The sequence below is a fragment of the Pelmatolapia mariae genome, linkage group LG12 (genome assembly GCF_036321145.2).
Source record: "Pelmatolapia mariae isolate MD_Pm_ZW linkage group LG12, Pm_UMD_F_2, whole genome shotgun sequence".
NCBI classification, from domain to species: Eukaryota; Metazoa; Chordata; class Actinopteri; order Cichliformes; family Cichlidae; genus Pelmatolapia; species Pelmatolapia mariae.
Genome location: NC_086237.1, coordinates 27,190,717 through 27,206,139, shown reverse-complemented (window position 1 = coordinate 27,206,139; position 15,423 = coordinate 27,190,717). Strand labels below are relative to the sequence as shown.

The 15,423-nt window shown below is 40.4% G+C and overlaps 1 protein-coding gene across 1 annotated transcript; it reads left to right on the top strand.

Annotated features, from left to right (window-relative positions):
• The first annotated feature begins 3,368 nt into the window (after positions 1 to 3,368).
• On the top strand, positions 3,369 to 15,151 carry LOC134638887 (macrophage-expressed gene 1 protein-like). Its single transcript, XM_063489827.1, has 2 exons — positions 3,369 to 3,818; positions 13,052 to 15,151. Exons 1-2 carry the CDS (start codon positions 3,369 to 3,371, stop codon positions 14,723 to 14,725), a joined length of 2,124 nt encoding a protein of 707 aa, XP_063345897.1. The 3' UTR covers positions 14,726 to 15,151.
• The last annotated feature ends 272 nt before the right edge of the window (positions 15,152 to 15,423 follow it).

The following is a 15,423-nucleotide window of genomic DNA, read 5'->3' as shown; positions in this document are numbered from 1 at the left end:
CTTTTACTAAGGCTAGATTTTAATCTAGTCTGCTTGAAGTAATTTTTCTGTGACTGGAAATAGTCTCATTCTTCAGGTCCTTATACTGGTAGTCATGTGTACCTGTATGTAATTAAGCAGCGTGGCATGTCATAACCTGACGACATAGGACGAGGGATGAACACACAGCTAACACAGAAGACGCGACAAAGACAGGGAAAAACACAGGGCTTAAATACATACTAGCGTGATAAGTGAATGCGAGACAGGAGGGAGACACAGCTGGGAGAATGCAAGGACGATGAAAGATGGGGAAGGAACACTGAAACCAGAAACATGGGACAAGGATTACCAAAGTAAAACAGGAAACTGAGAATAACACCATGATGCAGACTCGGCACTAAAACATGGAACATGGAACATGGGAACATGAAGCACTATCAAGAACTATCAATGATAAACCCAATAATAATAAATTCAAGGCACTGGGTCCGTGACCCAGTACCATTACACTTTTAGGACATGAATAGCTTTTTTACGCATTTTATAAACAACAAATAAATAAAATTTTATTTACATAGCACTTTTCTAGACAGAATCACGAAGTGCTGCACAAAAGATAACAAGTCATGAAAGGTAAAACAGACAATATAAAACAGGCAAAAATTAACGAAAAGCTATTTTAAAAAAGGTGAGTTTTGAATTGTTTTTTTTTTTTTTTTAAACATCTAAGGTTCTTAAGATAGATTGAGAGAGGACCAAGGGCTTTCACTATCTGGGGTAAAAATCTGTCAGGAGTGCATACAAGGATTTCAGTTTTCCTCTTGTTAATTTGGAGGAACCCAGCCATCCAACTTTTGATAGAATCTAGGCAGTCATTCAGAAGCTGGAGCTTAGATAAATCTTGGGGCTTAAAAGAAATGTACAACTGAATGTCATCAGCATAACAGTGATAAGAGATGTCCTTGAAGGAGCCCATTATATGCTGGAGGGGGGAGAAGATACATTAAAAAAAATAAAGGCCCCAAGACAGAACCCTGAGGGACACCATAAGTAAGGGAGGTAGAGGATGACCTAAAATCAGAGACCCCACAGAAAAACATCGGTGATGTAAATATGAGGAGAACCACTCTAAGGCAGTTCCACATACACCAACCCAAAGTTTTGGCCTTTCAAGCAGGATATGGCGGTCAACTGTGTCAAACGCCGACGTGAGGTCCAATATAAGCAGAACAGAGCATTTTCCATCATTACTCATCAAAATGTTGCTAGAGACCCTAAGAAGGGCTGTTTGCGTGGAGTGAACTCTACGAAAGCTGGACTGAAACGTATCAAGAAAAGCTATCTTTGTCCAGAGCCTCTATAAGTTGCTTAGCCACAAAATCTTCTAGAAGCTTAGAAATTAACAGTAATTTATAGATTTGCCTGTAACTGCTCCAAAGAGAAGTGTCTGGCTGGGATTTTTTTAAAAGTGGGAGAATAGCAGCATTTTTAAAAATAAACCAGAACTATGCCAGACGCCAGTGAAGAGTTGATTAAAGTGAGCAAACATGGACCAATAGACTGGAAGACATTTTTGAATAATGATGCAGGTACAACAACAAGAGGATGCTTTCACTGAATTCACTAGTTTTACCAGCGCAGGTAGTGAAACAGGAGAGAAAGTATCCAAGATGACGGGCCGAGATGGGGTAGAGACAGACTAAACAGGTACTGATTTTAAAAAATTCATTCTTACATTATTAATTTTTGCAAGCAGAAAAGAAAGAACATTTTCACAATCTTCATTAGAGGAAATAGGGGCTGCAGGTAGAGCAGGAGTAACATGTCACAAATGGTGTTGAATAACACCTTAGGATTACCTCTGCTCTTTGTAACCATTTGTGAGAAATATGCAGCCCTCGCATCTCTGATAGCATTATTAAAAGAAGCTAAAAAAAAATTCAGTTCAGAACATGTACCTGTGCACGGTACAAGCCTGTTGCAAAAACACACCATTTGTTCACATTTCTTTAGTTGAGTCTAAAGAGGTTTTTATGTCAAAGACAACACTTTGGAGATATAAAATAGTATTTGTGCACAAACAAATGATTCCCAAAGACCTATTAACCAAAAATTGTTTTTGCATAAGCAAAACCGGGCATGTGGTGCAATTTAAAAAAAAAAATAAAACAGGGAAATGGACAATCACAGGACAAAAGAAGAAGTTGCAGGCCTAAAAAAAAAACTATCAACAGCAGATGAACAGTATCTAAAAGTCCTGTCCTTAAGAAACAGGAAAGACTCTCAAAGACCTCGCACGGGACCTGAAAACTGCATCTGGGCCTTGAGTCAAAAGTTGAAAATGAGCTCATCAAAAGGGCGGCTGTCAAGCCATTCTTAAGGAAGGGAACAGGAAAAAAAGCCAGAGGTATGCCAAATTACACAAGAACTGGAGTGAAAATCAGGTACAACCGGTTTTATGAAGTGATGAACCCAAACTTGACCTTTTTTAGTTGATATTGCATGTGTGGAGGAGGTAAGGAAAGAGGTAGAACAGTGAGGTGTTGCATTTCAGACAGTGGTGCTGGGAATCTTGTCAAAACTGTGGTCACAATTAAGGCTTTTTCCATACAGCAGACAGGAAACAAGAGCTGAATGTGTGGAGAGTGCCCCCCCCCCTTTTTTTTCTCTTCACATAACCAAAAGAAGTCACAGATCAAGCCAAAATAAACTATTGGAAATGAGGTAGACATCCCCATGCATGTAAGAGGAAACATTGTAACCATGGTGTGCAGAGAGCTTATTATCAACTTCTGGGTAGAAACAGAAATTTTCAGGAAAAACCCAATGACGTGTACTCATGTGACTTACTTGCAAATACGTGTGAAAACAGAGACAATGTTTTCAGATCAACTTTCAGTTCCTTTTAATATGAGGAAGACTTAACCAGTCTACCCATTTCTGGTGCAGAGGTTTTTGATTTTACTTCTCTTACTTAAATATTATTTTCTTTTGCCAGATTATTGTGTACTTTTGCAAGTTTAATAAATATTTCTTTCCTCCTAGGAGCTCTCATTCACCCAACTAACTGCACTTTCCTATGAATTCATTCATCTTTGAATTCATTTCAGCAAACTTTGGCACTGACTGGTGAAATAACAGTTTTAAATGACCTGAAATATTAGATAAATCACTGCAGGTCTATGTGCAGTAGGTAAATATAAAGTATGGTGCCTTTACTGTGGCTACATTTTACTGATAAGACATTTTTCTGTGAGGGAATAAGCTAATAAGCTAAGGTTGTGGAAAAAGATGTTCCTCTTTGTCATATGATAAACTGCCCAAAAGTAGGAGGGGCTTAGGGTTTATAGTCAGTGGTGTCAGCACTCACTTTTGACACAGTCATGATGGAAACAGCAGTGACCTTCCTGGCTCTCTCTTTCCTTCATGTCTGCTCTTCAGTACCTGTGAGCCGTCCAACAAACTGGCTCAGACAATGCCGTGCTTCTACCAACCTCTCCATCACAGCACTGGAGGTGCTGCCAGGTGGAGGCTGGGACAACCTCCGGAACATGGACATGGGTCGAGTCATGAACCTCAGCTACTTCCAGTGCCAGACCACTGAGGATGGGCTCTACCTCATTCCAGATGAAGTGTTTGTCATCCCCCAAAAACAGACAGGTGTGGAGACCAGCTCAGAGATCATCAGTTCCTGGCTTGAGCAGAAAAGCTCGACATCTCACTCCATTAATGCTGACATATCCTTCCTCACGGTGCTCAATGGTAAATTTTCTGTTGAGAACACTAGAATGAAAACCCATCAGGTCAGAGACTCATCAACCACGGCCAGAGTGCAGGTAAGTTTTCAGATGTTTTGAATCAATAACAATAAAGGTAAAGGAAAATGCACAGTACTGATGTTGAGACATTTTTTTTATATTAAGCAATTTACCGTTTATAAATTATACAGTATTTGTACAGAACAGTATGCTAAGACATTATATTTAGAATAGAATAAACCTTTATTATCCCAAGAATGAGAAATTTGTGTGTTACACTGATCTTATAGCAAGAGGAATATAGACACAAAGTCTATATAAATAAGCAACTGACATATGTATAAAATTTTATAGAGACATGCACACAAGTGTGTGTGTGTGTGTGTGTGTGTGGGGGTGGTTGGGGGGGGGGTATGAATACTCCTGGTGAAATATAGAAATATATAGTGTACAAACAAGATGGAAATCAGTAGCAGCAATTAAAAACATGTGATATGTCAATTAAACCGGTGATGAGTAAGATAGCCATGTTAAACTGTGTTATAGAGTAGGGGTGGGTTTTAATAATCGATTCATCGATTAAAATCGATTCTGGCTTGGATAACGTGAAATCGATTCATTAAAATCCTGAATCGATTTTTTAATATAAATTTATTTTGCCCGAAACGCCAGAATCCCAGGTGAAACCTCACAAAATTTCAACAACCACCAAACAGCTAAGACAGTAAATGAGAGCAGGTACACGGATTCTGCACAAGGACGTAAACACACGGACCCGCGGATCAGAATCAGTGAGATGTCGCCTTTCTCACCTGACGGGCGCTGCAGCTTTAAGCGGCTGCGCGCGCTCCCGCGGACGGATAATAATAATTTAGGTATACGTGAATCACTTCACATGAAACTCAGTTTTGCCACAGAAAAAATAAAAACTTTAGCCTACCTTGTGTACGTTTCTGCACTGGTAACAAAAGAAATATCGACCTTTCCGCTGAATAAATTGTGTTACTAAAGTGTAAACTAATTAAAGTTAATATGCAGCAAGCCTAGAAAAAGTGCAAAACTCCACAGCTGCTGAAACTCACTGCCACAGACACTGGTGTTATACAGCGTAGGCCGTAATAATTGAAATCATTATATCTCAGAAACCGTAGCAGCACAAACGCTAATTTTACCTGCACAAATCTGCACAAACGTAGCACTAAAAAAGTAGACCACTTTGGTTTGTTTTGGAGCAGTCTGGGGGGATGGTGACCTTTGAATGACCTATAAAATAATGTTTAATATCTCAAAAACCATAGCAGCACAAACGCTAATTTTACCTGCACAAATCTGCACAAACGTAGCACTAACCGCTCCGCCTATTTGCCTTTACGTTTCAAGTGGGTGGGGGGTCAGCTTCACTCTGCTCTTTCAGCAACAACAACTGCACGGACACGGTCGGGGCTGAAAGCCGACAGCTCGCTGATTCTGATGTTTCGGCGGGTCCGCGATTTGTGTTCACGCCCTTTTTGCGCTGATTCTAAAGCTGTTCGTTTAATCTCTCTCCAAACAATATTGACCGAACCAGCAGCAAAAGAAGATCCAAACTACGCTTTACATAAACATCGTCATGAAATCACTCTGACTTTTACTGCTTTGCTTCACCCACGATAAAATCACACTTCATGCACAGCTCTCTCTCTCTGTACTGCAAGAACAGTTTCCCGTCTAAAAATCTGTTTTCTGCATTATTCGCTTGCTTGTTACGCACAAGTCTACCGTTGTTTACAGCGCTGTCGGCCGCTGTTTTTTTTTTTTTCGTTTTACATACTTCTGAAAAGAAAACCTAATTTCTGCCGTTCAATACTGAACAAATTTTAATGTTTTAAAATTATGCAAAATGCAAAACGCTTAGCCGTGTGTCTAATAAAACCGCTGTAACTTCAGAGGTAACGTTCATATGTTGATTAATGGTTTTCTTTCGTTTTTGATGTACTGCAGAATATTTTTATAAAATCCCAGGCCAGGAAAACCACCTTCATGTTTTTCTGTGTTTTATCTTCAGATACTTTGACACAAAGGCATCTGCTGTGACGCTCACACCTTTGATAAAGTCTTGCGTGTGTCAGCTTCCTTTTTATAGATACAAAAATATGTAAATGTACTGATCTGAATTATAATATTTCTGACTCTCAAAATTTCCCAGATTCAAATCGAATTTAATTGAATCGAATCGTGGATCGAATCGATTCGGGACCTTGTGAATCGGAAACGAATCGATTCTAGAAATCAGTGACGATACCCAGCCCTATTATAGAGTCTGACAGCTGCTGGTAAGAATGACCTGCAGTAGCGCTCCAGGGCTCGCAAAATCGCTAGCCTGACGTCCTGGGGCTAGTGATTTTTCCAGTCGGGCTACCAAAGTCTATCTCAGCCCTGCCCGTCGGGCTATCATAGGAAGGAAAAATATATGTCAATGCTTTTGCATTCTTTCGAAAATGTAGCTGAGTAATTATGTCATTGGCATCGATGAGCCACTGTCAATATGTGAGATATTGAAATCGCGTTTGAATTTGCGCTTGTTTTTTGCTTTCACTTTGCTATCTTGCGAATTGTGTGCAGTACTGATTGGTGAGTGACGATTAATTGTGCACCAATTCCTCTGATATCGTCTTATCACTCATTAGCTTACTATTCAAACGTGACAAGTGAAATCTCCCACAGCAAGCTTAAACATGTGAGAGGTTGATTGCGCAGAGAATCGCTGACCATTATGTAAGTAAGTGTGTAAAAGCATTGACTGTAGAAAACATGGACGACGCGACTCCGCCTCCTACCATTGTGCAAAAATGAAGCCGTTGGCTGTATCCCAATTCAGGGTCTGCAGCCTTAAAGGCCGCATTTTAAGGCCCATTACGTCACAGCGACGCTGAAGGCTGTCCCAATTCGAAGGCTGCTCGAAATGCGGCCCTCAAATGCGTTCTTCATTTCCCTGAATTTTAAGTACGTGGCGGTGTAGACTTCGTGGCCCAACATATCCCACAATTCATAGCGCGGCAGTCGGTGTGGATAATTTTGCCACAGACGGCAGAAGCGGAGCGGCCGAAGAGTAAACTGTTAAAAGTAAGTACTGAATAATATGTCACTTATTTATGTGCAAATGTTGAATAATGGAGAACATTAAAACATTACTGTTGGCCACATGTCGGCAAAGTTATGTGACATTTGCGATGTTTGTACTTTCAGCGTCAGCTTGGTTTTAAAGCCTTTAAAATATACGCCGTTCAATAGTCGACCTTAATCTTACAGAGAATGTGATGATTTTATGGATAATTAAAGTCAGTCATATATCCACAAACACAACAAGCTGAAAGTCAGTGAAAGCTGCTCGGTTTGCAGTCCTGAATATCACGGCACAAGCAGGATTCACTGCACTGTTAATGTTAGTTATGTTATATTGCTGCCTCTGTTCGGTGGTGTCGAGCCAAACGGACTTTAACGTGTGTTTGAACGAGCTGACGGTTCACTTGTTAAGCTGAAAGAAAGATGCTTTAATCACAGGAGTCACACATGTGTCCACTGTACCATCTGGGAACTCTTCTTGTTTAGCACTCGTAATAACACAAACACTAAATCCTCCTTCTCTTGTGCTGTTTTGTAGCAGTGTATACACCTGAGACTGTCACCTGTCTGTCTGTCCTGCACTCTCTCTCTTTTTCTTTCTCTCTGATTGTGTAATAAAAGTATGAACATGTATTTATAAGTTACACTTTTGTTTGAATCCTGCAGCTTATCACACATTTGATTTCCATGTGTGACAACTGCAAGTGTCCAGAGTGAGGACAGACTGAGGGACCCACTGCTGCACATCATCTGTGAGGCTTTGCACCCCTGATGATCCACCAGGACAAACTCAGCAGTGTGTGAGGAAGAGGAGGAGGAAGAGCCAGCAGCAGCTGACAGATGGAGAGAATAGACAGACTGTTCCCTGTTTGTGAAGGACTGCTAGAAAAGTTTAAAATAGCTAATTGTCTGTCCTGAATCAGTCTTATTAGGTAATGTTCAAATAATGTTATCGTTCCAGTGTTTTCAGTGTTGGAGAAAGTACTCAGAGCCTTCAAGTTAAACACTATGAAAGGCAGCAACAAGTTTAATATTCAGAAACCTAAAGTATGTATCAGCAGCAGAATGGAGCTAAAAATAAATGTTTGTTTCAGTTCTATGAAGCTTTGAGTATTTTGGATTAGTAGTACTGCTGTGTTTGTTGCATCATATTGCTGTAATTGTTTATATGCTTTATATATTCTGAGGTAAGTTTATCTATAGTGTTACATCATATTCTATAAGGATGTTATGTGTTTGTATACTTTCTGCCCAGTTTGACCCATTTAGCAGAAGTCAGCCTGTTTAAGGCTCTGATATCTATTCTGTATGACTTAAAGCAGTTATGGTAAATGGCCTGTATTTATATAGCGCTTTACTAGTCCCTAAGGACCCCAAAGCGCTTTACATATCCAGTCATCCACCCATTCACACACACATTCACACACTGGTGATGGCAAGCTACGTTGTAGCCACAGCCACCCTGGGGCGCACTGACAGAGGCGAGGCTGCCGGACACTGGCGCCACCGGTCCCTCTGACCGGTGGCGCCGGTCAGATGGGTCACATGGTATGATTTTCTCACCCAATAAAGGAATATTTAATATATCAGTCTACTCTTCATTCTATCAGCAACAGTTATCACAGCTCGTACATTTTATTTTTACACATATATGTAAGCATTGAGCCAAATTTAGTAATGCCAACATACTGAAGGATCAACATTTGTCTCTTATATATATAATACACCTATATATACACTGTCAAAGATACTTGTCTTTGAGTGAAGATTTAAGGTGATAGGAAATATAAATAACTGCAACTTGAATGTTTACTGGAGCTCAGTATTTGACACAGAGTTCACTCACATGTGCTGTACCACATGTGATGTGACAATAAAAGTGATTTGATTTGAGACTTCAAACTCACTGCTGTAATAACTTATAATGATTAATATAATAACTATAATATTGGCCATATCATATTTACACTGACTTTAGTCTCATGAACAACATTAACTAATTGTTATTTACTAGCTAATCTTAAAATGACTGTTCAGTACAGAAATGAAGGCCAACAATCATGTTTTACAGTCCTGTGGTCTCAGCCTCAGATACTTATTAAATCACACAAAGCTCGTGTAGAAACAAACAAACAAATGAACAAAATATGTTCTCCTTCATTTCTGTCAACCACACGTTTCCAGCTATCATGGTTGCTAGGCAACCTGGGCAGCGCGACGGAGGCTAGACCGTCCCATTTCACAAGCCTCGCACTTCCGGCCTTAGTGGTCTTTGAGTACGCGGCCCTTGAGGACCGTTGAGGCTGCGTACTTTAAGGCTGCAGAACCTGAATTGGGATACAGCCAAAATATCCCGCTTGTGGAGGCTGCCATCTTGCAACTTTGGAGCCAGAGTCTGCGCAGTAGTGACTTGAGGTGGAGCGACTGTGTAACGCTCCCGCCCACACACCCGCTGGACATGACCGCAAACACGCCCCCCTACACTTTTTATGTAGCCCGGCTGCTCGAGTTTTTTTGCTGGTTTACCGGGACTGACCACTCGGTTAATTAAGGTAAATATAACCATGTCACTGTTATAAAAAAAGACGCACAGCTTATCATCTTGTAGTTCTAAAATCACTTTGTTGTTAATTCGTTTGCTAGATTAGCCGCTAGCATACGCACTGTGTTGGAGGCTTGTTGCTAGCTAGTTAGCGATGCTACACACCTGCTACTCTAATAGTCTGTGTTATTGAAGGATTCAGCACTTCTTATATTTGTTTTTATCCATTTTTAGACAGCGATGAGATCATCTGCACACTCTACAGAAGCCCAGAGTTACTGTTAATATAAAAAATATAATGCTGTCCTTTGAGATTTTAACATAAGACTGTGAGTGTAATGGATCTAAAACTGTTTAAATCTTCAGAGCCCTCTACAGCCTGGTAACATGGAAACTTTAAAAACATCAGCAGAACGTTTCAGTAGTGTAGTAGTATTCTTTTCATTTTATAATAGAGTCCATATTATATCCACAGCTACATTCACCCTGGAGAGAAACTAGTGAGGGAGACCACCAGGACCAAGCTGGGTTTCCTGAGTCCAGAGGTTTGGAGAAACGTCTTCCTTTTCTTTCATCACAGCTGTCCTATGCCAGATGTTCTGTTGACCGACTGAGAGAGACTTCATTTAAGAAACACCAGGAAGACTGAAGCTCATCACATTGATCAAGCAGGACTCATGATCTTCACCAGCAGCTCCCTCACAGGGAAATCTTCAGCACTCCTCCGTAGGCCCGATCCAGGAGATGGATAAACCCAGCATTTCATGAACACTGTGATGGAGACCTTTGGTTTGTTTAATGTTATAAATACTCGGATACTCCCCAGAGGCTCCAGACTTTTACATAAAGATATTATATTCAGTCCTGTAGAAAGTTATATATTTAAAAATATATGATCCTCTCTGGTTACTCTGGTATGAATAACTCTGAATCTTTATGGTAAATAACACACTATCTGCAAAAAACTGTGAAAGAATTCCAGATGACAAGTTTGTAGTTCAACATACAAGTGACGACCTTTGACCTTCATCAGGTTTTATTTAATTGTGTTAGAGAAAATCTCATATGCTTTTCATGCAGCTGAGTACATCAAGTGTTTAAAACGGAAGCTGTGCAGGTCTGAGATCAGCAGCTTTGTGAAAAACCAAACTGAGGTCCTGTTAATGCTGATATATAGTGACACTGTTACATGAGTGATTAATCCTTTTGTTTTTTTGTCTTTAACTTTATCAATAAAGCTGCAGCTTTCACTACAGCACGTGTGGTACTTTAACCTTTGTACTGTTTTCATCAGTTCATTTTGCAGTTAACATGTGAACATGCTGGATGATCTGTCTGCTGTCACTGGGTGGTGCTGAGGTCTGAATCTGAGGGCAGCTCCTATAATCACAAAGAGAACAGAACCATCACAAACTCAAATATAAATTTTATCCCTCAATATTGAAATAAAGCTGATTCTTCTGTCCTCACACACTCAGGATCTGAAGTTCTTCTCTTACATTTTTTCAGTATTACAGTACACTACAGTACTTTAATCCATAGTTCCTGATTAATGAGGAGTTACTGAAGTACAAGCTTTTAAAAAAGATGTTACTGTCTTTACACATGTGGGAAGAGACTGAAAACATGCTGCTGTTTAATAAGATATTTAATAATCAACTCTGCACAGGAGCTGCAGCAGGGTGCAGCCTGTTGTTTTTACAGTATAATACTTGTAATAAAAGTACAGTAACAGTAATTAGTGACTGATTAGCCCGGAACGTTTCTCTTGATTTCTTTAGTAAATTCATTCACCTGCAGATTAGCTAAACGAACCCTGACAGCCGAGTGCTCATCTTAGCTAGCTAGGTCTCAGGAGCTATGGACAGTAGTTACGGATTAGCTTACAAACACGTTTAACTTACCGATAAAGTGCAGCGTGGCCTCGGGTCCTTCTGTCGGGTAGTCCAGTTTACTGAAGAACACCTCAGCCTGTCAGGTTAAAACACTCGGTCGTGTTTTCGTAGCGTAAACACTGGCGGCCTCCCCTCAGAGCCTACGCTCTGTCTGCTATTCCCGAACAGAGATACGCAAGTTTCTCCGTGACTGCAGCTGCCAGTCAAAGCTGTTATGATGACGTTTCACCCCAATTTAACATCACCGCGGTAGGAATTAGAATCAAACTTATGGGAAAGGAGACCCCTTGGACATCAATCAGCATGATGAGAACTATTGATAACAAAAGAAAGAATACTTCCACTAACATGGAGGAGGCGGGGTTTATGACCTATACTGCAGCCAGACACCAGGGGGCGATAGAGACGTTCGTCCATGGTTTCTACAGTCAATGTGTAAAAGCAGCAGGATTTACCCCTGTATTTTAGTTCTGCTGAGCCAAAGACAGGTGAAGAAGGGACAGCCAAAGAAAAGCCTACCACAAAACGGAAAAGTTATGACAAATCAGACTATGAGGGAAAAAGAAAGTGCAGCTTTATGGTTTCATTGACAAAAGAATTTCTGTGGCTGGAATATGACGAGCTAAATAACATGATGTTCTGCCAGGTGTGTTGTGTTTCATTCGATTTCTGAGTTGACCAGCGCCTTTGTTACTGGGACCAGTAATTTTAAGAAAGACCCCATCAGAACCCATGAGAAATGCAAGAAATGCATTATTGCCCAGTCTGCAATATCTTTCCCAGAACAAACAGCAATTGCAAAAAACATACTAAAAATAAACCAAGCAGAATAAGAAGCCCTGAAAAATCTGTTTAGAACAGTGTTGCAAACAGTGAACTACCACTGGCAAAATTTAGCAGTCTTTGCAAACTTCAAAAAGCAAATGGCCTAGATCTTGGTTCCACTTGCCTCTTACCCTTGACTTCAGTGGAAATTTCAGATTCAGGATCTGACACAGACTGATTCATGTTCTACACAGTTCTTGCAAGTTCATAGAAATTTTTGTTCAATTAGAAACAAGTATTTGAGTTGATGATTGTAATTTTTATACAATTTTTTGATTAATTTTTGTTTCCGTTACAATATTATACTTTATTGCAACGGAAATAAAACATAAAAAAAATTCTTTTTTATTCAGGCTACTTAAATTTATTTTGGGCTACCAAAAACTGAAGAGTGCCTGCCCAAAGGGCTACCAGATATTTTGAAATTTTGCGAGCCTTGTGCTCCTTCCTACACTGTGGTTGTAAAAGTCTACTGCTGAACGAGCTGCTCAGTGGTCGTACAGTCTCATGCGGGGGGGAGGTATTGTCCATAATGGCTGTTAGCTTAGATAACATTCTATCCTCCCCAACTTGCTCGATGGACTTCAGTGGACAGTCCAGGACAGAGCTGGATCTCTTGACCAGTTTGTTATGTTTCCCCCGTCTCTCTCTGCCATTCCACCACTCCAGCAGAGTGGTGGAAAGCATAAAAACTTGCAGACGCCACCACAATGTTATAGAACGTCCTTAGAAATTTAGCTTTAGTATTTTCTTCCTTTATGATTCTATATAATGTACTTTGTTTTAAAATCACTGTAAAAATATTAGAGTTAGCCAAAAAAAGGTTTTTTAACTGTAGTCCCAGTACATTTATGTTAAAAGAAATTTTAATTACAGAAAATAAAGAAGAGATATAGATACACAGTGATGTAAAACAGTAATTAATCTTATATTCCTCTCTTTCAAAGGTTCGCAACTTCCTCTACACAGTTAAGGCTTATCCAGACTTCACTCTGGACACACGATTTGTTCAGCAAGTCAGAGACATCGCTGATGCAATTGAGAACAACCAGACGAGAAGTGCAGACTATCTCTCGGAGAAGATGGTGCTGGACTATGGGACTCATGTCATCACTAGTGTGGATGCTGGGGCGGCTTTGGTGCAGGAGGACTATCTCCGTTCCTCATATGTGTCAGACAGTGAGTCAGAAAGTTCTTCTGTGAAAGCACAGGCTGGATTAAACTTCTTTGATAAACTAAAGTTTGACATTAGCAGTCAAAGTGCCCAACAGAGCTCATCAATTCATACATATCAGTCCAATATTCAGTACTCCCTCATTCAAAGCCACGGAGGCACAACGTTTTATCCTGGCATCACTCTGCAGAAGTGGCAGGAAAGTACCAGAAACAACCTTGTTGCCATCGATCGTTCAGGATTTCCTCTGCACTATTTCATAAACACCAACACTCTCACTGAGCTGCCACACCCTACGATTGGAAAAGTTGCTCTTAAAGTCAGTCAGGCTGTAGAGCGCTACTACAAGATCAATACTCGCCCCGGATGTGTTGATGTCAACTCCAAGAACTTCAACTTCCAGGCTAACATGGATGATAATTCCTGTGAAGGTCCTGCTACAAATCTCAGTTTTGGTGGTGTCTACCAAGAGTGTGTTAAAATCAGTTCAGATGCAGATCCACTTTGTGATGCTCTGGCCCAGAAAAACCCAGATACAGGTGATTTCTCCTGTCGTCCACCTTACTCCCCAACTTTACTCAGATCAGAGGTGAGACTTCAGAGTTACTCTAAGTATGAATGTCACAGGGAAAGTCATTCCTGTTGGGGTTTTTTCACTTGTCACAAAACGCGTTGTCAAGACAACAACTATGTTCGTTCTGCTCGCATCAACACCTACTGGTGCTCTGTAAATGGACAGGCTCCAGAAAACTCAGGGTATCTGTTTGGAGGCATATACAGCCCCTTGCTCCTGAACCCCCTCACGAAAAGCAAAAGTTGTCCCCCAAATTTCACTCCAGTAAATTTTTTCTCGGATGGTGAGGTGATCTGTATGAGTAAAGACTATGAGGCAGGTACCAGATTCTCAGTACCATTCGGAGGTCTCTTCAGCTGTCAGTCAACCAACCCACTGGCAAACAATCAACGCAGGTGCCCTCCCAAGTTCAGTCAGCACCTTGCTGCAATCAGTGATGGCTGTGAAATCCTCTACTGTGTTCAGTCTGGACTGTTCACAGGTGGAGAGCTCCAACCAATTCGTCTGCCTCCGTTCACAAAACATCCACTTATCAGCATGCAAGCCACCAACACAGTAATGGTGATGACTGAAGGAGAAAACAGCTGGGTGAGAGTGGGCCAGACCAAAATGTGGAAACTTGCCAAAACAGAAGAAATCCAGGAAATTGTTCAAGGCCTTAACCCTGAACTCAGTCAAATGTCTAATGGAGAAAAGGCAGGTGTAGCTTTTGGTGTGATGGGTGTGATGCTGATAGTGGCCATAGTGGGAGTGGTCCTATTCAAGAGGAGGAGGAGGATGTCAGGGTTTAGAAGTAGAGGCTATGAGGAAATACGTGAAGAAGTGGAGAGGGAGTCACAGCAAGATGAGGCTCCCGAGCAGAACACAGCTTAGAAGCTTAATCACTCACATAGAGAAATTAAACCGGTGTGGCAGGTTTAGCTTTGAACTTCTCTTTTGATTGTCTCCACATTCATGCTTCTTACAGCACTGGAAAATATTTACATTTAAGAGCTTCTATTTTGAATCAGTCTTTGCATTACTTTAGTTTATTATGCTCCACATTTTGTACTTTAACCTGTAGACTATTAACACATATGCAGGGAGAAATTACTTTGTAGCAGTCTGCCTCTGAAATCACCAGATGGAGCCATTAAAAAGGGAAAGCAGGGGTGATTTTTATATTAAGGCCCAAGATGCACAAGACCATGCCGTAATTTTTTTTTATACATATCTAAGCACTGTATGCATGACTTTGTTAGCAAATACTTTCAAGAAAAACATGTACAATAGATAATCTGAGAAGGGTTTTCATTTTTTCCCACAATATATTCTAATAAACAATCAAAGAAAAAGACAGTTTTCTGTTTTGTGTAATTTCTTGCACACCTTTTCTGTTATGTATCTTAAGCTGATTAAAATGAAAACTGTTTTTATTGTGCACATTACTAATATTATGCATATGCTTCTAGCCCTGTAGAGTCCCAGAATGAAAGCAGCTATGAAAGTTTGTATTTCTTTTACATCACACACCTTATGGCAGAGTTTTTAAAATCACTTACACTTACAATAAAATACAATCTGCGCCTAAT